The following is a 26,323-nucleotide window of genomic DNA, read 5'->3' as shown; positions in this document are numbered from 1 at the left end:
TCTCCATTGCACCTAGCAAATTGAGAGCAGGGTGCACCATGCCAGTGCAGCAATATACCACTGGCTCCTGAAGTGGCAGCACACATAGCCACTGACCTTTGTAGAAGAGGCATTTTAAGTTTTCTAAGAGGAGGTAAATAAGAAGTGTAAGTGAGGACAAGAGAAAGAGAGAAGTTTAAGAACTTGAGGGCAAAAGGCAATTCTGGTTTCTGTTCAGATCCATTTTCTGTCTCTTCAGTGCCAAGTGTATCTCAACAAATACCTGTTATCAAGAGAACTTGCTGCTACACATGATGTCTACATCCTGCTGGCTGTTATGGACTCGCAGCCTGTGCTGGAATTGGGGGGAACACTGTGGGTTTCTGATTTCCAACATGAAGGATCTCTCTCTGTAGAAATGCCCAGGCTTTTCTGGCTGTATTTACATTTATTGACTTTGAAGTTCCCTAAGTTTCCTGGGGCAACAAAGGGGATGTTTGATGTGGGGTCTTCAAGACCAACAAGAAAACATGATTAATAATAAATATTATTAATAAGAATAATAACAAGTAACAAGAGATATTGTGAGATCTGAAAGTGGCGTAGCCCAGTTTTCTAAGTTGTTTTTTTGTCTGGCTGATTTGTCTAGGAATTGACAAGCTCTGATTGAGGTTTTCTCCCTTCTTGGGATATTTATAAATTCCATTCCCATGTGGCCTTTCTGGATCTAGTAATGTATGAGTGCCTATTGTAGCACTGTAGCCTTTCGCCTGGGGCATGTAAAGTCTCTACTCCTCACCAATTTTCATAAATTTATTTTGCTATTCAATTGTCTTGGAAACATCTATGGCTCTGTAAAATGTGGTTCCCATCAGTTGTTGGGATCAGGCACTGTTGCACAGACAGACACATATGGCAAGGTTGTTTTAGGCTTTATTTCCATATAAAACAAAGCTAAAATTAGAGGGGCAGATGGTGGGGCCCCCAATGTTTTTCCTGTGTCTTCCATAATATAATCAGCTGAACAGAGGTTTAGCATATCTCAAGGCGGTATTTCCTTTTGAGGTGGGTGAGGCAATTAAATGCGAGAAAAAAAACCTGTGGGGAGCTAAAGGGACATGGCCTCTGGTTGCCATGAAAGAATGGGGAGAGAATGGTGTGAGGTATGGAAAAGTTTTGTTGGTTGTTGCAGGAGTGAGCGGTGCAGGTCATCTTGCAGAGTGTGCACACACCCAGTGAGCTCATGCCGTGCTCCAGGGGTTTGAATTGCAAAGGAGCAGATGACTCCAGCTGCTAGCTGGTTCCCAGTTGACGCAAGAGCGTGCAAATCTATGCAGATCCGTTGTCAGCTGCTCCTCTCTGGGTGGCTGCTGAAAAGTTGTGTGCGCGCGCATGAACTTTCTAGGCTTAATCTGCATTATAAAGTGTGTGTGTGTGTGTGCATGTAAGCTTTCTGCAGAGCTCTAGAGCATATGTGTCATGGGGGGTGAGACCAGAAAAGCAGATGTCCTGAACATGCCCCTCCTACTCGGGGATTAGAGATGCTCAGGGGAGAGCAGAGAGAAGCTGGGACACACCTCCCTGACTCACCACCAGACAGCAGCAGCTTCTGCAGGTTTTGTGGGCCTCTGCTCTTTGGTCAAATAAAACCCTGCAGCTCCATTTCCAGCAACCATCCCCTTCTTTTGGTTAACCAGAGAGGAGGAGGAGGATGGCCTATGCTGAGGAAGACAGGTAAGATGCTGTGAAATAGGGGATGCACAGACATCCCAAGCTGGAAGGGGCTAGCGAAATTGCATCGCTTTTCCTCACCTTGTTTTCCTCTTTTTTTTTCCTACTGGGCACTCAATAAATGTCAGACAAGGGCTGCTCAGAAGTAAACATCTTATTACTGAAGAGCAATCTGGCAATCTGCCTGTGTCAAGTGCTGGTATTATGAAATATGGCAACGAGCAGGTGACCTTGGCAGAGATTATAGGCCAGAAGAGGCAAATATCATGGTGTGGAGAGGCATACACTGCAGGTGGTATGACCTCTGAAATGTAATGCTTTGTCTGTTTACTGGGATATGTCTGCTTTTTACATGGATTTGCTTTCAACCAACCAAGAAGCATAATGAGGTTGAGGGGCGGGGGGGGGTATGCCATAAAACATCTGTCATTGGTGACAGTCTTGTGTTTTGCAACAGATGCGTTTCTCCAGTGGATGACAGCAATCACAATAAAGGGGATTGTGTTTTCAGCTGATCCTGTGATTTAATCCAAAGCGATGCTACTGAGCACTATTTTTAGGTGTGCATTGTTGGAGATGGAGTAGCTATAGAGGGCTTTGTGCTACATGTATTAATTCAGGCTGTCAAAAAGCTTGCACAGACCTCAGGCTCATGCAGTTCCAGGCTAAACGTTGCATTTGGTGACCCAGAGGTCAAACTCCCCCTCCACTCCCGCTGAGCAGGTATCTCCTTCATATTCAGAAGTTATCTGTGCCTGCTGGTCCCCTTTGATGCTGTGCATCCAGAAAATTTCTGAAAACTAAATATTGCAAGCAGGGCACTGCAGATTATTTTTGGCATCATTGTGCTCTCAGCACTGGGGACAGCTCTGATGTGCCCAAAGCCTTTGGGATGGAGAAGGCTCTGCAAGGCCCCTGCAACCTGCTGAAGCTCCTTTCAGACAAGGAGAGTTACGCAGTGCTGGAGTTTTACATCTTTGGATAAGAAATGTTTTAACATCTTCTGTTCAGAAGGAAAAAAATTCCCCTCAAACTCTGCACACGTCAGTCCCAATATCTTCAGCAGACATTGAATGGGATTCATCTCACATCTAAAATTTCTGGGATATAGGAATAATATCCATTCTTTAATGTTATTTTGCAAGGGTGTATACACCTTTAAAAAAAATTACTGGAAAAAAAAAAAAGGGGGATTAGTGGTCAAGAAGAGTTGTAAATCCTGGTGACCTCATTCTTTTCTCATGCCTGCCACAGGTACGTCAAAAGCTTGGGTATTACATTTAAATTCTCTTGGTTCCCTCTGATTTCTAAACAGGGATTACAGTTATTCAAAGAGAAATTGGAGGGGAATCATTCATTAATGTATGTAAAGCACTTTTAAAGCTTTTCTCTGGAAGCAAGGGATAATATAGTCAGTCAAGTGTAGGCTTCATTAATGTCGCTTTCATAGCTTTTGCTTATTTCAGGAGCTCATGGTACACTTGAAAAATGCAACAATATGTTATGGCAAATAAAGTCTTTCTAATTTCCAGACTTTTCCTTTGAAAAGTGTTTCAGCTAAATGACTCTTCTTTTTAATGCATGAATATGGAAGATATTTCTTCTCATTGGATTGCAGGTTAATGTGGCATACTCAGGTATTTTTGACATTACAATTTGTAACTAGGAACATAAGTGTGATGTAACAGACATTGGACAGGACTTTTAGCAAGAGCTGAACAGCTGGGAGATGGAAAAGCTCAGAGAAGATACCTGTGCAATAACTACTTACCTTGTCAGTATAAAGAAAGAAAAAACATAGAACTGAGATCCTTTATTTGAGTATCTGATTCTGTAGTTAAAGAAGTCAGTTGTACACTGACACTCAGATTCTCTTCATCGATGGCCCAAGACCTCCTGGAGTGTAGACCACCACTTTGAAAGCTTTTTTTTTATATCCTCTAAGTCTGCAGACAGCAGAATCACAACATGGCTAAGATTTGCACATCTGCAAACAAGAGACTTGATTTAAAAAAAAAAAAAAAAACAAAAAAAACCATTGTTGAAGCAGACAGTGACTGCTTATCAGCATATCCAGTCAATTTTATATCATCTTGTAGTATTGGATTCTCTCACCCCTTAATAAGCAGCTCAGCTTTTCATATAGAGAACCTGCTGCCTCTACCTGCATTGGTTCACTCCATGACCCGGTATTCTATCATATATAGTCTAATTCTACTCATTAATGGTAACGACTGAGTTGCTGTCAAGAACGCTATCAGTACCCTTGCTTTTGAAGAGAGTTTCCAATCAACATTGATATTGACTTTCAGAAGATATCGGCATTGTCCTATTGGAAACAGGATTATGGGATTATTTTGATATTGATTGTGTTTCAAAACTGTTATTAATGCATCTGATGAATACTGGACTGGCAGGCCTAAAAAATTAAGTCCTCTCTCTTCCCACAAGACAGATACACAATGGGCGATGTAATGCCAGCTTCTGTCTCACCTTCTAGCAGTGTGCCTCAGTGCTGGATAAGACATATTTTTTGCCAAGGTATGTGAGCAGTCCCCCACTTAGATCAGACAGCATAAGCCCAGGAGTCCAAATTCCTGGGTTTTATTTCTGTTTTGATGTAGACTGATGTCATCAGGCCTCTTGCCTAGGACTAGACTGTCTGTGTGACCCACTGCCCACCCTGTGGGAGAGGAGAGGGTGACTGAGTTCTCCATGTTTAGCCTCCTGTACTGTAACCACAAGGTACTGAGAAGGTGGATGTTTGAGATGGGTTACCAGCCTCAGAAGGAAGCACTGGGAGCTGATGGTACTCATCGCTTACGGAGACTGGGTTCTCCATCCATGTAGATGACACTTAATGTCCCAGTAGTCTACTTATTGCAGAGGAGAGTGTCGACTCCTTCATCCACACAGCATCCCAGCTGTGCTGTACAGGTGCCCTTGGACTTCCGTCCTCCTGTATTTCCCCATCACAGGCTGGATATCCCCGTGCACACACATATAGGTTGCGATTTCTCAGTCTAACTGTGCTTTTGCATTCCTTCAGTAACTCAGGAGAGAGCAGAGCCCATCAGAAGCAGGAGTGGTTATGCCTTGTGACTTTTCTGTGATCTAGGTATCATTAGCCATTCTTCCACTATAGAATTAAACCAGCAAAGAGGATTCAAGTGATTTGCCCGTGGCCAGGGGTAAAATATGAATTTAAAAGTGAAACAGCTTCAATAAAAGCTCCTATTATTTTAGTTTTAATGACATTTTTTTTTCTTTGCACCTTTTCAGGACTTTTATCCTTTGAAGCTTGTTCTCTGGATGGTTGATAGCCTCACTGACATGTTCTCCTTCTGCAGAAATAGCTACGAGGTGTATAAGGAAACAGCAGATTGGTTACTTGCCCACACTGTCCAGCGCCCAAAGACTGCCATCATCTGTGGATCTGGACTGGGAGGTCTGGCCGATGTGTTGGATAACAAGACCGTCTTCCTGTATGAGGACATCCCTCATTTCCCACAGAGCACAGGTTAGCACAACTCTGGGCATCAGCAACCCATCCATCAACAGCCTTCCAGTGAGATAGCTCCAGTCAACATGTATCACTTTGGCACTGGTCTGCAAGCCAGTACCTCAGTGGTGAAGTGTGTGTTCTCAGTACAAAAAAAGCCCCACAACATGTTTTGGTCCTATGATATTTATTTGACTTTCAGCTCCTGGTTTCGCAGCACTTGGCCCCACTGTAATGCATAATCAACTGACAAATCCCTCTAAAGTCAAAGACCTTGAGACCTGTAACTAAAATGACACTCTATTAATTTCCAGTTGCAGGGCATCTTGGCAGATTGGTGTTTGGGGAGCTGAATGGACAGCCCTGCGTTTGTATGCAGGGACGTTTCCACTATTACGAAGGATATTCTGTCAGCACGGTGAGTTCTCCTTAAGAAAATCATTCACATAGTGGGAGATATGTTGTAAAAGATGTAGAAGTGACTGCTTGCTTTGATACCTAGCTGCAGGAGGCTAGCTCTTGCAGTGAACTTACATCGCTCTTGCAATGAATCTTGCTTAGATTTTAGATTTCTTCCCCAAAAAACAAAATTGGGAGTTCAAATCGAGAGGTAGTCAGCTTCTGCTAGGTGAAGCTGATGCTGTGCAGCCATACAAAGTGTTTAGCCCTGCTATGCTTGCAGGGCAAAATAGTGCATCATACAAAGCAAATTGATTTACATAGTTCAATTCTGTCATTTAAGTCACGATTTAAATCAGCAATCAGGAAACACTGGCTAGTGGTATGCTCTCCTGGTTAACCTACAGAAATACGTCAATCAAGTACTACCTAACATACATGTGTGTACATTTGTTGGAAACACCAGTAATATTTCTTATTTACTGGCTCATAGTTTTGTATGTTCTTTTTTGTTTGGATAGCTTTGAGGATTTAATGGTGGCTGAGGTCTGTTTGCTTTTGGATATAAACTGTAATACTTGGCATCACTCAACTTCTTATAGAAAAAGTATTTTAAATGCACTTGATACAAAATGAGGTTTGTCAAGACATGTTTGTCTATTCAGATTAACTCATTTCTTAAAGAATTTATGTCCATATTTAGGAAATTTTCTACTTGCGCTTCTTTAGTATTTTAGAGGTAGCAGTATCATCCTGATTCCTTCTTGACTCCTCAGAAACAAACTTCTTAAATATTTTTTCCAGTTGCCAATTGTTCCTTAACTTTGGATAAGCAGGTCACTGAAATGAACTACTATGAATAAAATGAAATGAATAAAGTAATCTCTGTGCTTCTGTAAAATGCATCATTGCTGTAAAAAGCTGGTTTATCAATTACACTCCAAGTCCATGTGCATAAGTAGTTACTTCAATCAGCACAGTGGTTTAATCTCTGCAAGACCTTGGCAGCGGGGAAAAATTATCTGCATATTCTTTTTGTGCTGCATTTATTTGACCTTAGTGCAACTGTAGGAAATATGAACTTGAATTTTAATGGTATTCGTTTCAAGATTAGGTTTTAATATGGTTAAAAACCATTACAATTCTTTCTATTTAAATTAGAGGAATATTTAAAATTAGAGAAAAGGCTGTTTTGTCTCCTTACAGCCTCATATAGGCCTTTCTCTGCATCATGTAAGCTGTCCACAAATTGCAATACTACAAATATAGTATTAGTAGCTGTCTACTAACTGTAATATTCGTTGCATGTATGCCTTTGTTTCTTGCAGGTAACCTTTCCCATCAGGGTCTTCTTTCTCCTGGGGGTGGAGATCTTGATTGTCACAAATGCTGCTGGGGGACTGAATCCCCACTTCCAAGTGGGTGACATCATGTTCATTAGAGATCACATCAGCATGTTTGGACTGGGAGGGCAGAATCCACTGCGGGGACCAAACGATGAAAGGTAAGAAGGCATCAGTTCCACGTTACCAATTAATCCTTTCTTCCTCCAGCCGCAGGCTAGGATTGCCAGTAGTGCCTGCTGGCAAATATTTACTGAGAGTTTGGCTCCAGGTAGCCACAAGAGAAATGTTAAAGCAATAGCTGTGTGTGCTTGTGCCACCTGCCCTGCCTTCCCCAAGCACCCTTCCTTGGCTGTCGCTTACTTTTTCAAGCCTGTAAGGAGTTTATATGCAAACCTCCAGAAGATTTTGTTTTATAAAAGTAGGCTTCTGATCCTTCTGCTGACGTGGCCAAGTGTACCGTCTGCTAAAGAGACTCGCTGCTGTCTCTTCTTGTCAGTCTCTCTCTCTGCAAGTTCCTCTTAATTGAGCAATCTGGTGAACTGCCGTGTCTCCAGCCTGCATTTATCAACAGCCATTTCTGGTGTGATGGAACTGATATGACAGCAGCCAGGCAGTAGGTTGATAGAAGAGCAAAGATAAAACCTCTAAATCCCCTGATAACCACCCTTGTATCCAGGTCATTAAACTGGGGTGCCTTTGTTAGCATCATGTATTCACTGAAGGCATGAGTCTGATCAGAGGTAGTTGTCTTGGCAGCCTTTTGGGAGACCTCCAGGTCTACAAGAGTGACCTGCCGCTGGTTTAGCTGGGAAATCAGGTTTCCAATACTAGCTGTGTAGCAGGATCTTCATCCTATGGGCAGTGCACAGAGGAGCTTGTAACACATCCTCACCCCTCAATTGCAGTTGCCACCAGACATAGAGCTTTGAGCAGGAGGTTGGACTAGATGACCTCAAGGTGCCTTTCAACCTGAATTAATCAAGGATCCTAAAATGCTTCCAAGTCACTATCAGCCTGGTGGGGTGGAAGGCAACCAGCACTAGCAAGGTCATAGCACTGAGAGGGGACATGCCAAATGGATCAGTGTTTAAAAAATAAGCCCCTTGGCTCTCAAGTGGGGCTAAAAAGAGTGTGAGGGCACATCCACTGGAGTCTGAGGCTGAGCAAAGGAGAGACATCTGATGTCAGGAAAGTCAGCATGGAAGCAGTAAAGATCCACGGCTATCAGAGCCTTATGGCAGGAAAGAAGGAGGCTGGATTGTGATAAGGAAATAACAGTAGCAGGAATTATTTCCTAACCAAGCTGTCAGGAGAGAAGCCAGATGAAAGCTAAGTGTGTGAAGCCAGAGGACAGACAATGGAAGTGGTGAAGGAGGTGGTAGTTTGTGAGCAAAGAGTGAGTTTAGGTGACGAGATGGTTAAATTCATTGTTGGGTTGTTACCTTCATCTTGAAAAAAGGACACGTATGCAAGGCAGGCACCTGGACTTCCCAAAAAGAAAGTTCTGTCTGAGAGTAAGGTGGTCTGTCTGGCTTTCAGTTAAAGTTATTTCCATCCTGATGTAACGCCAGACCTAGCTCCTGCTTCTGAAGAAATCTGAAGGAGAAATGCCTCAGGAGAAACAAATGCTGTTTTGCTATTCAAGTGTCAAGACACCAGTACCCACCTGAAGCAGAACATCTTTACATCTTCATAGGTATTGGTGTGGATTGGAGGAAAGCATGATCAAAAGCACAGAAGCTACATGGCAGAGTGTTTAAAGCTCTCTGGACTTGCATAATTGCTCTGGAACAGGAGGAGGAATGCTAATCAAACAATAACTGCATCTGGACAACATTCAAAGGCAGCATAGCTGTCTCATTGCCTCCCAAGAGCAGCTTCCCAGCAAAGACTGCAGTGCTCTGGGAGGTGACTTTTGTACTGCTGACCAAGGCATCAACATGGGCAAAAGGTCTTTATGGATCAGCTTTCAAAGTATTGCAGAGCTTTAGCTGAGCAAACTCCTCCTAAAATCCAGTCTAGCTCAGCCACAAGGAAGGATTTATCTAAGAACAGAGTAAAACTAGAGGCAATGAAGTGATGTGGAAAGGGAATATACTGCAAGAATCTGAGGACTGAAGTTAAATTAGAGATTGGCTTCCGCATTGCTGGCCATCCTTCAGGAAAAAGAAGTAATTTTCATGATGATGAATACTTATTACTTTAGACCAGATGGGAAAGTTTGGGTTTTCTTTACATAATATTAAGTGTTTATAAACAAAAAATAAGCCACCTACTACCCTAAACATTCAGCTGAAAGAACATGTAAACAAGCAGGAGTTTTAGTAGCCCAGATGAAGGATGAAGTGAGTTGGTGAACAGGGCTGGGAGTTTATTTTCCAGATTTCCTCAGTGGCAGCATACCAGCCTTTGCCATCTACTTCTGCTCTTCTTGAGTCAATAGTAGAATTCTCTCACTCAGGAGCAGTACCGAGCTGTTGTCTTAAGACCCAAAGCCAGCAAGAAACCCAGCCTTGAAGCATGGGATGAAAGCTACCTAAAATATGGCCATGGAGCTCCAACATCTGCTACTCTCCCCATTTCTCTGCAAAGGAGGACACCTGGAATGGGATGCCATTGCCTAAACATACACATAATACCATCTGACACTGCTGAGCGTCCAATACTCATTCTCTGGGGCTGGCAGATGCAATATAAAACCTACGGGGGTGGGGGTGGGGGTGTGCTCTGGACAGGCAGCTTGAGGGGCAGGCAGAAATTACTGAGGCCTCTCAAATGGGCAACCAAATTGCACTTCTGACCTGGAAGAGTCTCCTAGCTTGTGCTTGGGGTGATCTTGCTTGCCAGGGCCAAATACAGAACTGGATGCTTTTTCCTGGGAGGTATTTTCTGCCCAGCAATCTTTGTTCATCTGCTTTCCCAAGAAAGTCATTCCTTGAGGCCCTTCAAACTGGTGTTATATAGACAGTAAAAGGGCAAAGACTCAAACTGTGCGTGATTTTTCCAGTGCATCCAACTCTGTTTCTGTTTCAAGCATGCAGGTGTCAATGTGGGGATAGGAAAGCCCTTGCTGTTGTGGCACAGGGCATCCCCTGGCCCTGAGCCTGGTTTAGTAGTTGCCTGCTGCGATGAGCCTTAAATGTAGTGACCAATGCTCCCCCAGGCCTTGCTCAAACCACCTCACTGGAATGGTTGCTGGGACTTGAGTGTTGTGTCCGGTTTTGGGCACCTCAATACGAGAGAGATCTCGAGGGGCTGGAGCGAGGGCAGAGGAGGGCAACGAGGCTGGGGAAGGGCCTGGAGAGTAAATCCTGTGAGGAGCCGTTGAAGGAGCTGGGAGTGTTCAGTGTGAGGAGGAGGAGGCTGAGGGGAGACCTCATCACTCTCTGCAGCTCCTGACAGGACATTGCAGAGAGGCTGGTGCTGGGCTCTGCTCCCAGGTGATTAGTGACAGAACAAGGGGGAACGGCTTTAAACTGCAACAGGGGAGGGTCAGACTGGACATGAGGAAAAAATTGTTCACAGAAAGAGTGGTCAGAGAGTGGGAACAGCCTGCCCGGGGTGGTGGGTGGTGGGGTGGGGTGTAGTCACCATCCCTGGATGTGTTTAAGGGTAGTTTGGATGAGTTGTTGGGGAATGTGGGGTAGGGGAGAACTTTGTAGAGTCAGGCTAATGGTTGGACTCAATGATCCCAGGGGGCTTTTCCAACCTGAATGATTCTGTGATTCTGTGACTTGATGCCACAGGGAGCCTGTCTGCAAGCTGTTGTGCAGGAGAAGCAAAAGGTGGGATCTCTCTGATGGACAGTGTTTAAAAGTTAGCAAGGGCACTTATTGGGGAGAGATAGAACTGGCCATCAGTGCTCTCTGGAGACAGGAGTCCTTGGAAAGACCATTCCAGAAGGGTTTGTGCAGTAGGAAAGCAGTGCCAGACCTCCCAACAGCCAGAAACTCTGCATGCTGAGGATCTGACAGGAACATCATGATGGCAGAACTATCTGATGAGGCCAGAGGTTGCATCTGTGGCAGGTCTGCCCTTAACATTGCCCTTTTCTCCAAAGGATGAGCATCCCTGAACTCTGATGGAGGGAGGGTAGCAGTAGCAATATCAGGAGGGCTGAGCCCTTTACTGCCTTGCAGGTTTGGAGTGAGATTTCCCTGCATGTCAGATGCTTATGAACAAGATCTGCTTAGCCTGGCGATGGAGAGCGCACAGGAGCTGGGCTTCCTGAGCTTCACCCAGGAGGGTGTGTACTGCCTGCTGGCTGGCCCCTGCTATGAAACCATCGCCGAGTGCCGCCTGCTGCAGGCGCTGGGAGCGGATGCTGTGGGTAAGCTGCATGGGCTGGGCTAGTAGGGTTGGTTGGGCACATGGATTAAACAGTTAATTCTCTTCAAGGCTGATGTTATTCAGTCTTTGACTGTCTGTTTAAGTCTCTTGGGCCTAGAGAAACAAGCTCTGTGCATTTCTGCTTCGTTTCGCAGTAGCTTACTGCAGGTCCTAGGACAGATCTGCACAAAGTCTCTGTGCTTATGGCTGTCCAGGATAGGGTTCCCCCACAGTATTGTGTTCATTTCCCAAACACAAATCTCCTACATGAAGATGGCTCAACTTCAGCAGGGCTGAATGGGGCCCAGCCAGAAACAAAGTCCTTTTCTATTATCTTTAAAATTCTGACACTGTAAGGATTTTCACTTGCCTCTTCCCTGCAAAGCAGCTGTCACATCCTGCTCAGATGAGGGAGACAAGTGACTCTCACTCAGCCCTCCATAAGAGTCTTGATTGTTTAGGGATGGCAATCACAGCTACCTTCCCAACTGTGTATGAGGAGGGTGAGCATCATGATCCGTATGATTCCTCCAGCTTGACCCCTGGCTTGTGGAAGTCTCATTAATATCTATAGATTCACTGTGTGTGGGGAAAGGAGTTCAGCTTCCCACAAAGGCATTTTTCTCTGCGATAGCTTTTTTAGCCAAGGAAGAGAAGAGCTAAATGACACAGCACATCAGTACTTCTCTTAGCAAGGCTGCAAGCAGTCTGACACATCTTGGGGAGAGAGACGTAGCGCACAGGAATCAAATGTGGGAGGTTTATTGTGCTGAACAGGGTTGTAACTTTAGTGCTACAGCTATTAGAACCTTACAAGTATCACAGCCTTTAACTATAACATGGCTCAGAACTAGAGAGCTATTGGGGAATGAGACAAGGGCGTGCACTGAAGGTAGGATTGCAGCTTGCAGCCTTGGAGAGATCTTTTGGTGTAAATCCTGACTCATCCTGGTCCTTTCCTCTCCTACCATAGGCATGAGCACTGTACCAGAAGTAATTGTAGCCAGGCATTGTGGCCTCCGAGTCCTTGGGATCTCCCTCATCACCAACAAAGTAGTGATGAGCTACAACAGTCAGGAGAAAGCCAACCACGAGGAAGTGCTGCGCATCTCGGTGGTCCGGGCTGAAGCCCTGCAGAAACTGGTCTCACACATCCTTGGCAAGCTGGGGGAAAGCACAAACTCCCCATGACCTCCTGACATCTATCATTTATATTGTAACGTGTGAATACTAGCAAGTGCCAGGGGAGAGCCGGCGGTGAGACTGTCCCCTTCTGCTCTCCTGATTTTGAACAGACCCTTTGAGTTTTGTCCCTGTGCTTTAGCTGGTCAGGTGCACAGGTTTGCTTTGAATTTTCCCAGAATGATCCCCTTGTTGGCAGCCAGTGACAAAAACAGCTTTCAGGCAATTAAACGGGGTCTGACCTCTGGCAGATTCCCAAACCCTTATGTCAGCAGTGAGCCCCTGGGTACTGTGAGCTCCAGCTCCCCCTCGCTCTGCTGCAGAGCCTCTCTCAGTGCAGCACCCTGCTGCCCCATTGCACGGAGCCCCTACGCCATGAGCCAGCTCCAGAGCTGCTTGCAGGGGTTGGTGCCTGCTGGGCATGCTTCAGTAGGGCCTGATCTGAAGGCAGTGGAAAGCCACAAAAAGCCGTGTCTGAAGCCACAAAAAGTTTTGGGTGAGGAACTGGATACATAAAATGGGCTAGGCTAAAGATGAGATCTGTCTGGAACAAGCAATGCTGCAGAGCAGGTGAATTGCAATTGATTTTACAGCTTGGAAAACCACTGCATCCCCATGCATGGGGTTGTGTTCCCTTCCCATCCCAGCAGATGTCTCCAGAAAGCCCTCTCTTTGCTTATTTCTTGGCTCTTCATGACCAGCTGCAGAGTTCAGTAGCTGTCCAGAATGCAGCATGCCCCCAGCACCCTCTCACACCTCTCCAGTCTCTTTCCAGCTTTGAATCACTGTTGCCCTATTTAACAAGCGGTGAAAGTGCAGCTCAGAGACATGACTTGTCTGTGCACGGTGTAGAAGTGGCCAAGCTGGAAACAGGATCCAGTCCAGCTATGCCTCATTTTGTTCCTTCTGTTTCTGGATGTCTGAGATCAGCCACTTGCACTGGAGACCTTTTGGTGTCCCGAGACAGAGATCAGTTTGATCCATTGTTTCACACCAGCTTTGCTCTGCTGCAGTGCCTGCAGCACATGTTGGAGCACCAATGGTTTGTGGAGTTCAGTGAAGTGAAATTACAGTGAAAATTATTTTAGAACAGGTATGATATTTTTCTGACTTCCCTGGTCCTCTTACATGAAGAAATTGAGCTGCAGTGAGTAAAGAGGAAATGTCACCATGCTCTCTTTTACCTGATGTTCTATCAAGGAAGGGTGAATATTCACCACAATGGTGCATTATTCATTGTTCCCCAAAGGTCAAGCTGAGCTATGGATGCAGCTGCATGTGAAACAGTGCCTGTAATTATTAGGTAACCTTTTTCCCTTCATTTATCTTGGAGTTCTCTATAAAGCCCATCACTGTCATACCTAAATGCTTTCGGTTGACACAGTGGTCTGAACTGAAGACATCCAACAGCTCATGGAGACCTCCCAATCTGCCTTCCTAAATTTAGCTGATCAGTTGTTTACCATTGACACTCGCCTTCCATCACAGCATTCAGCCTTCCATGACTTTTCTTCAGCTCTGGGCAAAAAAGGACATTATAGCCTGGTGATTTTTTTCCGGATGGGAAAAACATCATCCATTCATGCATCAGCCCTTCATGCTGCAATTACTGGTGTCACCTGATGTATTAATGGTGCAGATGTTGCCACCAGGAGGAACAGAGTTGTGCCATGCATGTTTACCACGAAACGGTAGCCCTTCAGGTATAGGCCACCTTGGGATGGCCATCCTGTCCCCTTCTCTTCTCCTGGGCAGGAATACCTGTGGTCATCCTGGCAAATATCTGCCCAGCCTGGTCTTGAGAACTTCTGGAGTGGAAGGATTCGTTGCCTGTGCTCTACCCACCAAGTAACCTGTTCAGCAGATCCTGGCACTTGGAGGAGCCCTCCGAGACAGCCGCTCTTTCCATTTGGTGGATTTGACTCAACACAGCTTTAGGGACCCGCTCTGGTGGTAATATGCAAAAGGGAAAGAGACTCCAGCTCCTCCTTCCTGTTGCCTTTTCAGGTCTAGGAGGAGTCAAGTGCTTGTCAACAGTGGCAGCAAAAGCAGTGGAATATGAAAAGTGGCAGATGTGCAGAGCAAGAAGGAACCACTTTTACCTGCTCCCTTTTCAGACTTGTCCCAGTATGGGCTTGTTACAGGGCAGGGAGAGAGCAGATAATTTCCCCTGCCTAGAAAATGGCGCTTCACATTCAGCTAATTAATACTTGGTAAATACAAAGTCTCTCAAGTGTGAGTGGAAGACAGCTGTGCAGCTAGCTGTAGCTAGAGAGCAGCCAGAGTAACTAAGGCTGGGATTTCAGCAGACTCCATTAATTAATCAGAGTCAGGCTTGACTGCAGTGTGAAGAGAAGCATCCAAAAAAACTGCTGTTGTGCTGGTACTTCTCAAGCCAGGCTTCAGATGATGAGGAGCTTGGCAGCAGCACCTGCTTCCAGTAGGCTGGGTCTGCTCCTCTCTCCAGCTGTGCCAGAGGCAGAGCGTGAAACCCATACCACGCACTTGTGTCTGAATACAACTTCAATACAACATAAAATTTCATTGGAAAATCACTGTGCAACTAAATATTTGGCAAATTATGTCCATTTTAAAATAAATATTTCCTAAATAGCATTTGAGCCCTTAAACATCTAGAGGCTCTTCTTTTTGCTGTCCAAGGGCTGACTTGGATGGCTCAAACTCTGCATGAACACCCTGATTTTTATCCCTGTAAATGCAAGAAGGAAGATGCCCTGGTCACTTTAGAAAGGATCTTGCTCATGCTTTGGGAGAGAGAAGCGGAATACAATTAAGGAGTAGGTTCATCTGGTTTTAGAGATGCTTTTGTTCCCTTTTTTTTTTTTTTCTTCACTGCTGCTGAGTTTTAAAAGTCTGAAATACAGTGATGCAAGGGGAGGAATGTGTGGGGAAGAAACTGGGAAGAAATAAAACCTGTTGTGATCCTGAAAACAGTGGTTTTGTTTGCTGTGCCAATACCACGGGTTAGAAAGGAAGGAGTGGCTTAGCTGTACACCCTGCATCCGACCCCCCCCCAGGCTGGAGGACAGCCCTGGGGTACCAGAGCACCAGCACTTAAAGCTCAGGATAATCAGGACCAACATTTGCCCAGCACTTTGCACAGGTATTTCTTACTGATCCCACTGGGCTGAGGAATTCTCGGAAAAAATACCAAAAACCAAAGGACCTCAACTACCTCTCGAGCAGCTGACAGGTATGATGGGCTGTGGTGGTGCCAGTGCAGCAAGTCATCTGTGCTGGAGGCAGGACGTGGTTTCCTTGATGCTGTGCCTTTTATTTAGTGCACTTAGAGCTTTCCAGCAACATCCATGGCTGAAAGGACTAGATTGTAAGGCAACCACAGCTTGCTTTCATTCATGTGTTTTGCCACTTACCTATGTCTGAATTCAGGCTGCTATAGCCATAGGGATAAGCTGGCAGATGCATGAAAAAATAAAAAACCTTCTCAGTGGAAGAAGAACCCCAAATTGCATGACTGATCCTGGATTTTTCAGTGCTATGGTTAGCAATCAGCTCAGGTGCTGCCTGCTTAGTGAATGCCACCAGCACAGGCTGTCCCATGCTGCTGGACCTGTGGCAGGGGACTGGTGGGAGACCTGTGCTGGTGCAGGGCAGAGCTGCACAGCTCTCTCAGCCCTTTGCTCTCTCTCAGCCATGGTTTCATGAGCTGGTCTAGCCCATCCTCTGTGTCAGCCCTTTCCTTTTCTTTGCTCATCAGTCCAGAGAAAACTTTCCAGGTCATGGGATCCTGCTGCTTCCAGCCCCCTGGAGATTAAGACTTTATATTGATGCCCTCGTGTGTGATTCATATAAAAGCCCGATGTCAAGGGGAGAAATCTCTGATACAACCTTTGCCTGGACCATATCATGAGTTTTTAAGTGGAAATCTCTGCTGTTATCTGAGAAACAACCCTGCAACCTCGCCAAAAATATCTGATTGTGTGATCCATCCTGTTTCCTTTGCAAGGCTTGGTTTCCTAGACTCTTCTTTTACATGAGATTTGCTGTTTGCACTCTTTTCTACATAAAAGGAAAGCAGAAAACTTTTTTAGAAATGTTCTGTCTTTCTCAGCTCAGCAGCCGAACGTATGCTTTGCCTTCAAGTTATCAAAATTCCCTTAGATGTTTCTCTTTACTGAAAACCTGCAGTTGAATTAAGGGGTTTCTGCTGTAGTGGTGAGTTGGATTTTTTTTTTTCCAAAAGCTTTAAGTCTTCACTGCAAGGATTTCATATGCTGAAAAGAATTAAACTCTTCCCTGCCACACTGAGTATGTGGAGCAAGGGGGAGCGATGCGGTGCGGGTCATGGCAGTGGGCTGATCTCAGTTTGTTGCTGAATTAAAGCCTGACTCTGTAAGCAGTGTGATGGTCTGTTATTTCCAGTGTGATGGCACTTTCAGATAAGAGATGGTTTAAGAGCTAGGACATGGGTGAAGGCTGGAGGGAACCATCCAGCCTTTTATCCTGCAGAGGAGACAACGCCTCCTGCCACCAGCTGCGCCCAGGCACCCATTCTGGGAGCTGACTTTAAACAACCCCCACTTGCTTTCCTTGCCCAAAGCTTCACAACCCTCTCTAAAACTCTTTCTCAATCTTAGCAGACCTCTTCTCAGGTCATGAACCCTCCTTGCCCTGCCGGATGCTTCACAGGGGCAGCTGGAGGAAGCATTTCCCCAGGGATAGCAGGGAGCAGAGTCAGGGCACTGCCAGAGCCCAGATTTTGTTGCCAGGTGCCAGCCTGGAGCAACCTTGGTTCCTTGTCAGTGGAGAGAAGCGTGACCATGCTGGGATGCTGACCCAGAGCCATCCCTGCTGTGGGCTGGGGCTCTGCTCCCCACAGAGCAGATGATGGAGCAGTGTTGGGGACCCAACATTCTCCTGTGCCCCTTCTCTCCCCAGCCTGGGGACGCTTGGGGACACATCCCTGAGCCCCGTGGAGGCAGCGGGTGTCTGCTCTCAGCCCCCAGGAAAACTTTGCTCTGAAGGGAGGGGGACAGAAAAGCAATGAGCTCTGCTGGGGAAAATTGTGCTCCAAAAAACGGGAAAAGGAAACTTTTTTTGCAGCTCATCTTCATGCCAGACTGCAGGAAATGTGAACTGGGTACCTGGGACACCCTTCAGCATCTCTGTGCGTGCTTGAAGGCTGCGTGGAGCAGCAGGGAGGAGGAGAAGGCCACTCCGCTGCTCTGTCCCAGCCTGGCTCTCCCTGTGGGATGCTGGTGCAGCATTTCCCTTGCCATGCCCAGAGTCAGCATCCTGCCCTGCCCCAGCTCCCCACGGCATTAAAGCCAGGCTTGGAGCCATTTCCCAGTCCTTAAGCCTGCTCCCAAACGGGCCGTGGGCTCTGTGATTTGGGGGAATCACATCGCACCCCCTTTTCTCCCAGCCAAGAGACAAAAAACAAGAGGCACCAGCACCCGGCAGGATGGGCAGTCCCCCTGATAGCTGCCCGCAGCTGCCTGCTGCTGATTACATCCCTGCTCTGCGCACGTCTGAAGTTTCCTGCCTTCTTCTCATCTTTAATTAAGCACTTCTATCGGCCGAGCCTTCTCGCTGGATCTGAATTATATTATTTTTTTCCCCGTAGCCATAGCAACACTTCCCCTGGGCAGGCTGCGCTGGAGCCAGTGACAAACCCCAAGTGTGGCTGTTTGTTTGGGCCTGGAAATTTCCCTGCCATTTGGGAAAACTTGAGAAAAGAAAACTTGAGAAAAGAAAATCCCCTGACGAGCTGGCAACCAGCAAGTGGCATCAGTGTGAGAAACATTGCTTTTTGGGCTGAGCACCACTCCCATCCCTCCAAGAAGACCCCCTTCAGCAGGGATGGCAAAGCCTTGATCTGAGGATTCCTTGAGTTTTCCTCAAAAAAAATGGGAGCAGGGTCTGGATTTCTCATCCTTGCCCCAAGCCATGGGTTGCGGGTGACTGCCCTGCTGCGGCCAGTGCGTGGTCCCTCGGTGGCGGTGGCACTGGAACTGCCTCCGCCCTGCTCCTCGCGCCAGGACCAGCATGTCCTGAGGAATGGAGCTGCCATCAGGAGCCCAGCAAGGCAGGGGGGCAGCGACAAGGCGCACAGATGCGGTGACACAGGACAGGGACACAGTGACAGGGGTAGGGCTGGGTGACGTGGCTGAGGGCTGGGTGGCACACGAAGGGACGCAGGAGCCTGGGAAGGGGTGGAGTGACAGGCAGGAGGAGGTGGCAGTCCAGGACAGGGTGAGAAGGCAGGGCTAGGTGTCAGGGCAGGGGTAGGTGACATAGGGCAAAGGTAGGTGACATAAGGCAGGGATAGGTGATGGGGCAGGGGTAGGTGACATTGGGCAGGGCAGGTGACATAGAACAGGGATGGGTGACAAGGCAGGGACAAGTGGCAGGGCACGGGCTGCCCCCGTAGTTCCCGGTGCCCCGGTCCCCGACCCCCACGATGCCGCTGTCCAGGTGTCCCGATGTCCGGGTGTCCCGGTGTTCAGGTGTCCCGGTGCCCGCTCCCGTGGCGGTGCCGGTGTCCGGTGTCCCGGTGTCCGGGTGTCCCGGTCCCTCCCCCTCCGCGGTGCTGCTGTCCGGGTGTCCCGGTGTGTCCGTGTCCCGCCCCCCCTGCAGTGCCGGTGTCCCGCTGCCCCCCGTGCCCGGCCGGTGTCCCGGGGCAGCGGCGCCCCCTGGCGGCGGCGGGCGGCGCCGGCGGCGGCGGGTATAAAAGGCGGCGGCGGGCGGGCGGCGGCGGCAGCGGCGGCGGCGACGGCAGCGGGAGATGGCCGGCCCGCAGCAGGCCCCGCACCTCCACCTGGCCGAGCTCACCGCCTCCCAGTTCCTCGACGTCTGGCGACATTTCGACACGGACGGTCAGTCCCGGGGCGCGGGGGACCCGCCGTCACCTCCTCCAAAACCGGCGGGGAGGGCACCGGGCTGAGCATCCCCGGGAGCGTGGGGCGAGGGGGGACGTTGGAGAGTCCCCGGACATCCCGTCGCGGGGAGCCCAGAGGAGATTCCTCCGCCGCCGCAGCCACGGGGAGAACGGGGAGCACCCGGCACGATGGGGAGTCCCCCGGGATGGTGGGCAGCCCCCGGGGCGCAGCCCCGTCGGGGGGAACTCCGGGATCGTGGAGACGATCGGCCTCCCAGGACCTCTCCGTCGGGAAAGGATGGGGACCCCCGGCACCGGAGCCCACCAGGAGCCCGTGGACATGAGCCCGGGGTACCCCGGGTTTCCTTTGCCCGTCCCCCAGGTGCCAGGTTCCCCGAGAGTGGGGGCTCGCTCAGGGCTGGTGTCACCTCTGGGTGCTGGCTGGGGAGTTCTTCCCTTCCCGGGGTGCACCCTCCAGGAAACCCTTGCCCACTCCTCTGCCCCTTCATTCCCCCTGCCGCTGTGATGCCCCATCCTTGGCTCCTGGGTTTGGGGGGTCACACAGCCACCATCCTGGTCCCAGGGCCACCCCCTTACCCTGGAAGCAGGGGGTGACAGAGGGGGTGTCCCTTGCCAGGAGCAGGGTGAAGGAGTGGCCCCTCCGTGGCTGGGGTGCTCCATCCCTCCCCACCTGCTCCCCAGCCCCGCAGAACCTCTCCCGGGGATGCTGTGCAGTGGCCGTGTCCCCAACGGGGATGTCACCTCCCCACGGAGTCACAGCTGGACATGCCACCCCGGGTGCCCGTTGCTGCCAGCCCCAAAAAGCAGACAGAAAATGCAAAAAGCAGCATCGTTTTGGTGGGAAAATACTTTATTTCAGCTCCGTGGTGCTGTGGAGGCTCAGCCCGCTGGGGCGAACAGCCCAGGGAAAGCTCTTGCCTTTCCCTGGGTCTCCCGTCCCTGCGGGGAGATTTGGGGACGAAAACCCTCCTGGAAACTGCGTCACGCCGCGTCCCCGGCTGCGCTGCTGAAGCGGGAGCTCAGGCTGTGCTGGGTGCCCTCCCGGCCACGCCGTCGGGGTCCCTCCTGCAACCCCCACAGCGCCGGGGACACCGACACCACCGTCCCAGTCACCGCTGGAGCTGGCACTGGAGCAGCCGAGGGCCTGGGGAAGGTGGGACAGCGGGACCCCAGCGGGAGTGGGCAGCTCCCGGTGTGGGTGTCCAGCTGCCCCCCTGCAGCACGTCCCGCTGTGCGTTTGGATGTGCTCCGGCATCTCCAAAACACAGAGGCAGGCACGGATCCAGCTTGGGCTGCGGCCCCCGGGCAGGGTAAAGCTGTCGGGCTGTGGCACGGCGGGTGCCCAGGAGAGGAGGGACTCGGGCGTCAGGGAGATGGTGGCCTTGACGAGGATGATGCTCAGCCGCTGCAGGCGGGAGCTCCAACAGCCCAGGCCGCTTCCCTCTGCCGATGGGCACGGGATGCTGGAGGGGCCCAGGGTTCCTCCCCCTGTGGACAGAGCTGTCTTCCCCAAGCTCTTTCCTGCTCTCAAATCCCACCAATGGGTTTTCACCCACTTCCCCTTGAGGCTCCTCATGCCCCAGAGATGTCCCCTTGGGTGTCTTTGACATCCTCGCTTTGCCAGCCACAGCTGTCCTGTGGCTCCGCAGCGCAGGGAGGCTCCAAAGTGCAGGTTCATGGACTGGCCGTGGCTCTCCAAGAGGGGATTTTCTGTGTCACTCCACACCCCACCGTTCTGCAGACATGGATCAGACCTCTCCAAGCTGCTGCTTGGGGGAAACCAAGCTACCAGCCATGGCATTTCTTGGCATTATTCCTTTTCCTGGCTCAAAACTCTTGCTCATTTTTTTTTCCTAACTGATTTCAAAGGAGCCTGGGGCTCTCCCACACCTGCAAAAGTAAAGCCTCTGGGAAGGGCAGTGGAAAGCCAAGCCCATCAGCAGCTCACACCGGCACCCCGACATCGCCCAAGCCCCTCATCCCCTCCTGGGAGGGATGCTACTCAGCCATCGGGATGTGGCCGTCAAAGAGGAAGGTGCCCCGGGACTCCCCGAGGCGCTTCCAGCCAGGATGTGGATGGGTTATTCCCAGCCACCACATTGCAGCAGGGAGAAGATGCTGCTGGGGAGCCTGTGGGTGATGATGCCTAAGGTGGCACAGGATAGGGTGCCGCGGTCCAAGCCTCCGGAAGATGAAATGGGGAGGGTTTGGGGGGCAGATGCCCACAAAGAAGAGCCCTGGTTAGACCTCAGTCAGGCACTTTGGAGGAAAGGGCAGCATCCTCCAGCTGGGTCCAGACTTTGCCAGGAGAGAGGATTTCTGGCAGGGTGGTGGCAGCACTGCAGAGCCGGTGTCCTTGCTGCGGTCCTCTGGCACGTCACCCCCTCAGAGCCACCAAGGGTCACTACCAAGGGAGCGATGCATGGGTGGGTCGTGGCTGAGCCGTCCTGCCACTGAGCATCCTGCGGGTGGGAAGGGCTGTGGATACCCCAGGTTTGGTAGGAAACACATCTCAGCACAGATATCAGCAGTGAGGGGTGAGAGTCCATGGGACAGAGACCTTTCTGAGCCCTTGGCCTCCTCAGAGACCGGTGCTGGGCTGACTCCATCATCCTGGGACTGGTCCTGCATTTGTGGGGTGACGCTGTGGCAGGTGCCTTCCCTCAGCTCCCTGCTTGCCCTTTGCTGGCCCTCACAGTCCTGGCTGGGGGTGCTCAGGAAGGAAAGGTTTAATTAAACCATCCACTTACAGCATCAGATGCAGAAAATGCATCATACAGTGGGATGGGGACGAAGCCCCCTGCTCCCTACGGGCAGGTGCAGGGGACAAGCCTGGGGCCACGTCCCCATTCCAGGCTACAACACACAGGGCTCCATCTCTCTGCAAATTCGAGCATTGCCGGGTTTGTGTAACACTCAGCATCAACTGGTGTTTCTTTACTGCCACAGCTGCCTTGAAGCCGTGTCCCTGTGCGGAGGGGGACAAGTGCTGTATCCCCTGGGAGCATCGCTCCCTTGCCTCCTGCGCTCTGACACCGCGGGGGGGGTGTGGGAGGGGGGGTGTGTGTGTCTTACTGCAATTTTTTCCTTCCCTAGGAAATGGCTACATTGAAGGCAAAGAGCTGGAAAACTTCTTCCAGGAGCTGGAAAGTGCAAGGAAGGGGGCGGGTGTGGTAAGGGCCTCTCCTCATTTCACCCCATGCTTCCCCCTTTCCCTCCTGCCCGAGGGTTCAGGCTCAAGTCAGCCCGGTTTAGGAATGGCACCAACAAGTGGGACTGGGGCAGCTCAAGTTTTGCCAGCTCCCAGCAGCGAGGAGAGCAGGGGGACACCGGCACAGGGTGGGAGGGTAAACACTCCCATCCCCTCCTCCTTGCCGGCAGGACTCCAAGAATGACAACTTGGGTGACAAGATGAAGGAGTTTATGCACAAGTATGACAAAAACGCTGACGGCAAAATCGAGATGGCGGAGGTGAGTGGTGCTGGCCCTGCGGATCCCGGGGATGCTCACGGTCCTCCCCTGACACTCATGTTCCCCCCCTAATGCTCATGTTCCCTGCAGCTGGCCCAGATCCTGCCCACGGAGGAGAATTTCCTGTTGTGTTTCCGCCAGCACGTGGGCTCCAGCTCGGAGTTCATGGAGGTGAGGAGGGCAGGCTGTGCCGGGACTCCCTGTGGCATTCAGTCTCCCAGAGAAACAACTGGGAGCTTGCATTACCCAAGTCCCCCCCTTCCCCCAGTTCCCCCCAAGAGTTCCCCCAAACTCTTGGCTTGAGCTCAGCATTGGGCGGTGGTGCTGGTCTGGGGGGAGAGCAGGAGTGTGGTGAGTTTTCCCAGCCCTCAGAGCCCCTTGGGCATCTTTCGGGCAGCAGAGCACCTCGTCCCGGTCTCCAGGTGAGGTGAGCTGTGGGGATTTGGAGCTGTTTCTGTAAATTCCCCCTTCTTAGTTGGTCCTTAGTGCCCAAGGGATATGCTGAAGCAGAAAACACTGCTCTGGGCCACCCCAAAACCTCGCCATGCCCTTACACGGGGTGAACCTATCTGCAGGGTGGGATGGAAATTCCAATGGGGTCTGAAACGTGGCTGGGGCTGGAGGGGGAAGTGCAGCTTCCTGGGTGGGGAGAGCTTGTGCTTGGAAAATGATCCCAGGGTGGAGGTGACAGCTGAAAGTGAAGCACCCTGCAGCATGGGGGGGTGGGTAAACGGGCACTATGGTTTAATTGGGGGATGCAATCAAATATTAAAGCCTGGCCTTGCACACCGAAGCAAGGGTAATAGTGCTTGAACTCTTGGCACGGGGCTGAACAAAAGCATCCAGCCCCAAGGGAGAGCATGTGGCACCAGTGAGGCCACCATGAGCCGAGATCGGGAGCCGTGAGCGGACCCCGTCTCTGCAAGGGTGGTGGGGGATGCTCCAGTCAGGGGGTTATGGGGGCACAAACGTGTTGGGGGTGGGGGAAATGTGGGACATGAGCCCGTGGTGACATTTGCAGTGGCTGCTTCACAGGCTTGGCGCAGGTACGACACAGACCGCAGCGGCTACATCGAAGCCAATGAGCTCAAGGTGGGCTGCAGGCATGGGGTGGGCTGAGCCGGATCCCCACCGGTGGGGCAGCCCCCTGGGACAGCTGGGGACAGCCAGCAACACCTTCTCCTTCCAGGGCTTCTTGTCGGACCTGCTGAAGAAAGCGAACCGGCCCTACGACGAGCCCAAGTTGCAGGAGTACACGCAGACCATCGTAAGTGGGACCTCCAGGCTGGTCCCGGGGGACCATGACTCTCCCGGGACAGGGCAGGGACCAAGAACACCCCCCCCACCCCCCCCGGGGGTCTCACCACCCCGCAGTGGGTGGGAGGGAGGGGAGAAGGAGGCAGTGGGTGACCGGGTGCTGCTTGTGTCCCGCCAGCTGCGGATGTTCGACATGAATGGCGACGGAAAGCTGGGACTGTCGGAGATGTCCCGGTAAGGTCACAGGCAGCCAGAAGGAAGTGGTGGGGAGGGAAAGACACCCCGAAACACCCACTTCAGGAAGAGTCTGCTCCAGCTTCCGAGGAAAACTATTTACCTCTTTAATTTGCTCATGTTTCTGAGCGAAAAGCCATTTTGGTTTTAAAAAGTGTCTTTTTCTGGCTGCTTCCCATTCATCCCTGCCTTTGTTGTTTTTCAGACTTTTGCCTGTGCAAGAAAACTTCCTTCTGAAGTTTAAGGTAAAATAAAAACAATACTTTTTAAAAAAGCAAACATTCCTGTTCCCTGCTTGTGCTTCTGTCCCCTCCCTCACACCCCGGTGTCCCTTGCTGCTGCCCAGGGGATGAAGCTGTCCTCGGAGGAGTTCAATGCCATCTTTGCCTTCTATGACAAGGTAGGGAGCCGGCTCCCAGGAAACTGCCCTGAATAAATAGAACTTGTCAAAAAAAAACCAGCAACCCCAAAACTACAAGGTTTTGGTTGGGCCCGTTGCCCACTCTGTTTTGGGGTGCGAGTGCTGGGTTTGGCCGTGGCTGTGGTGGGTCAGGGTCTGGGGGTGCCCCCCACAACCATGAGCAGGGGGGCTCACGTCCTTCCCCCTGCTGACATCCCTCCCTCGTTGCCCAGGATGGGAGCGGCTTCATTGATGAGAACGAGCTGGATGCGCTTTTAAAAGACCTGTATGAGAAGAATAAGAAAGTAAGTGGGGGAGGGTAAGTGGGGGAGCCCCCCCCCCGGCCTCCCGTGGGCCTTCTCCCCTCTCCCAGCAGCATCTTCCACCCCCTGTGTCCCTGCTCCTTGGGGACCAGGAGAGATGCTGGTCCAGTTGCCAATCCTGTGTCCCCATAAGAGGCTGTGCCGGAGCTTGGGGGGGGTGGGGGGTGTCCCCCAACCTGGGGGTGCCCCCCAGGGAGAAACAGGGTGCACACTCCTGTCACGCCTCCATTCCTTGCAGGAGATGAGCATCCAGCAGCTCACCAACTACAGGAAGAGCATCATGAACCTCTCCGACGGGGGCAAACTCTACCGCAAGGAGCTGGAGATCGTGCTCTGCAACGAGCCCCCCATGTAGGACCCCTCCCCACTCCTCCTCCTCCCTGAAAACAAGTGCAATGGGGAGCACCCACCACTGCAGTGCCGGCAGGGGGCACGGGGGGAAGAGGGCCCCCCCCACACACACCCCCTGTGCCCCCTGCCAACACTCCCTCAGCAACTATTGGGTTTGTTGTAGGTCATTAAAATCCCACCTTGGGGGAAAACTCTTTTTTTTTTTTTTTTACCCCATCCGCCTGGTTGGTTTAATTTTCTTTGGGGGAGGGTGGGGGGGGTGGGGTGTGTGTGTGTCATTTTTGTTCATTTGGTCTCTTCCTGAGTTTTTATCATTTACCAAAGAACAGTTTACAAATAAATTCAAGTACTGCTAGACCCAAGCCCCTCTTTCCTTGTCCCACGGTGGGGCAGGGAGAGGTGAGACCCCCCCACCCCAGCCCCACTGGGACACAGTTGCCGGGTAGGGAAGACGGCTGGAGCTTTTGGAAAGCCTCTATAGATTGGGGGGGGGGGGGGGGGGGGCGGGGAGAAATGTTGCAAAATCCCCTGGGGTGCAGAGTGCAGGCAGGATGGGGACACTGATGTCCCCAGCTCGGTGACATCCGGGACAGCACACTGCCCAGCAACTCCCAGTTCCCCCTCCCAGCCAGGCAGGGGTATCCCAAGGGTTGTGTGTCATCTCCTGCCCAGTTTAAGAAACAAGTCCCAAGGTGGCAATGCTGGTGGAGTCCCAGTGCCACCTATCCCGGTGGTGGTGGGTGCTGGGGAGGTGCGGGAGGTGCTGGCCTCCAGGCTGAGACCCCATGGGTGTCAGCAGCATCAGTGGGAGCAGGGTGCAAGTGTGGGCGAGTAGGGGCTGTGGCCGTGGGGCGAGTGCGGTGCTGGCAGGGGTGAGGGAGGGGCAGCCCCTCTACTGCCCAGTATGGCCCAGTTCAGCCCTATACAGCCCGGTAT

General features: G+C 50.8%; 2 protein-coding genes across 3 annotated transcripts; both read left to right on the top strand.

Annotated features, from left to right (window-relative positions):
• The first annotated feature begins 1,546 nt into the window (after window positions 1–1,546).
• LOC141963881 (purine nucleoside phosphorylase-like) lies at window positions 1,547–16,911 on the top strand. Its single transcript, XM_074913593.1, has 6 exons — window positions 1,547–1,713; window positions 5,061–5,230; window positions 5,527–5,630; window positions 6,940–7,115; window positions 11,097–11,287; window positions 12,260–16,911. The coding sequence occupies exons 1-6, from the start codon at window positions 1,691–1,693 to the stop codon at window positions 12,475–12,477; spliced, it is 882 nt and encodes a 293-aa protein (XP_074769694.1). The 5' UTR covers window positions 1,547–1,690; the 3' UTR covers window positions 12,478–16,911.
• Window positions 16,912–19,193: 2,282 nt separating this feature from the next.
• Window positions 19,194–25,622, top strand: CALB2 (calbindin 2). Of its 2 annotated transcripts, XM_074913548.1 has the most exons (11): window positions 19,195–19,328; window positions 22,448–22,524; window positions 22,733–22,822; window positions 22,913–22,993; window positions 23,858–23,914; window positions 24,012–24,089; window positions 24,258–24,313; window positions 24,519–24,558; window positions 24,660–24,713; window positions 24,947–25,018; window positions 25,275–25,619. In XM_074913548.1, exons 1-11 carry the CDS (start codon window positions 19,238–19,240, stop codon window positions 25,389–25,391), a joined length of 813 nt encoding a protein of 270 aa, XP_074769649.1. In that variant the 5' UTR covers window positions 19,195–19,237; the 3' UTR covers window positions 25,392–25,619. The 2 variants fall into 2 exon arrangements, with proteins under 2 accessions (XP_074769651.1, XP_074769649.1); XM_074913550.1 differs by lacking the exon at window positions 22,733–22,822 and having other exon boundaries at window positions 19,194–19,328; window positions 25,275–25,622.
• The last annotated feature ends 701 nt before the right edge of the window (window positions 25,623–26,323 follow it).

This window comes from Athene noctua, chromosome 9 (genome assembly GCF_965140245.1).
Source record: "Athene noctua chromosome 9, bAthNoc1.hap1.1, whole genome shotgun sequence".
Lineage (NCBI taxonomy): Eukaryota > Metazoa > Chordata > Aves > Strigiformes > Strigidae > Athene > Athene noctua.
The sequence above is the reverse complement of the archived record's forward strand: the minus strand, read 5'-3'. Positions and strand labels throughout refer to the sequence as shown.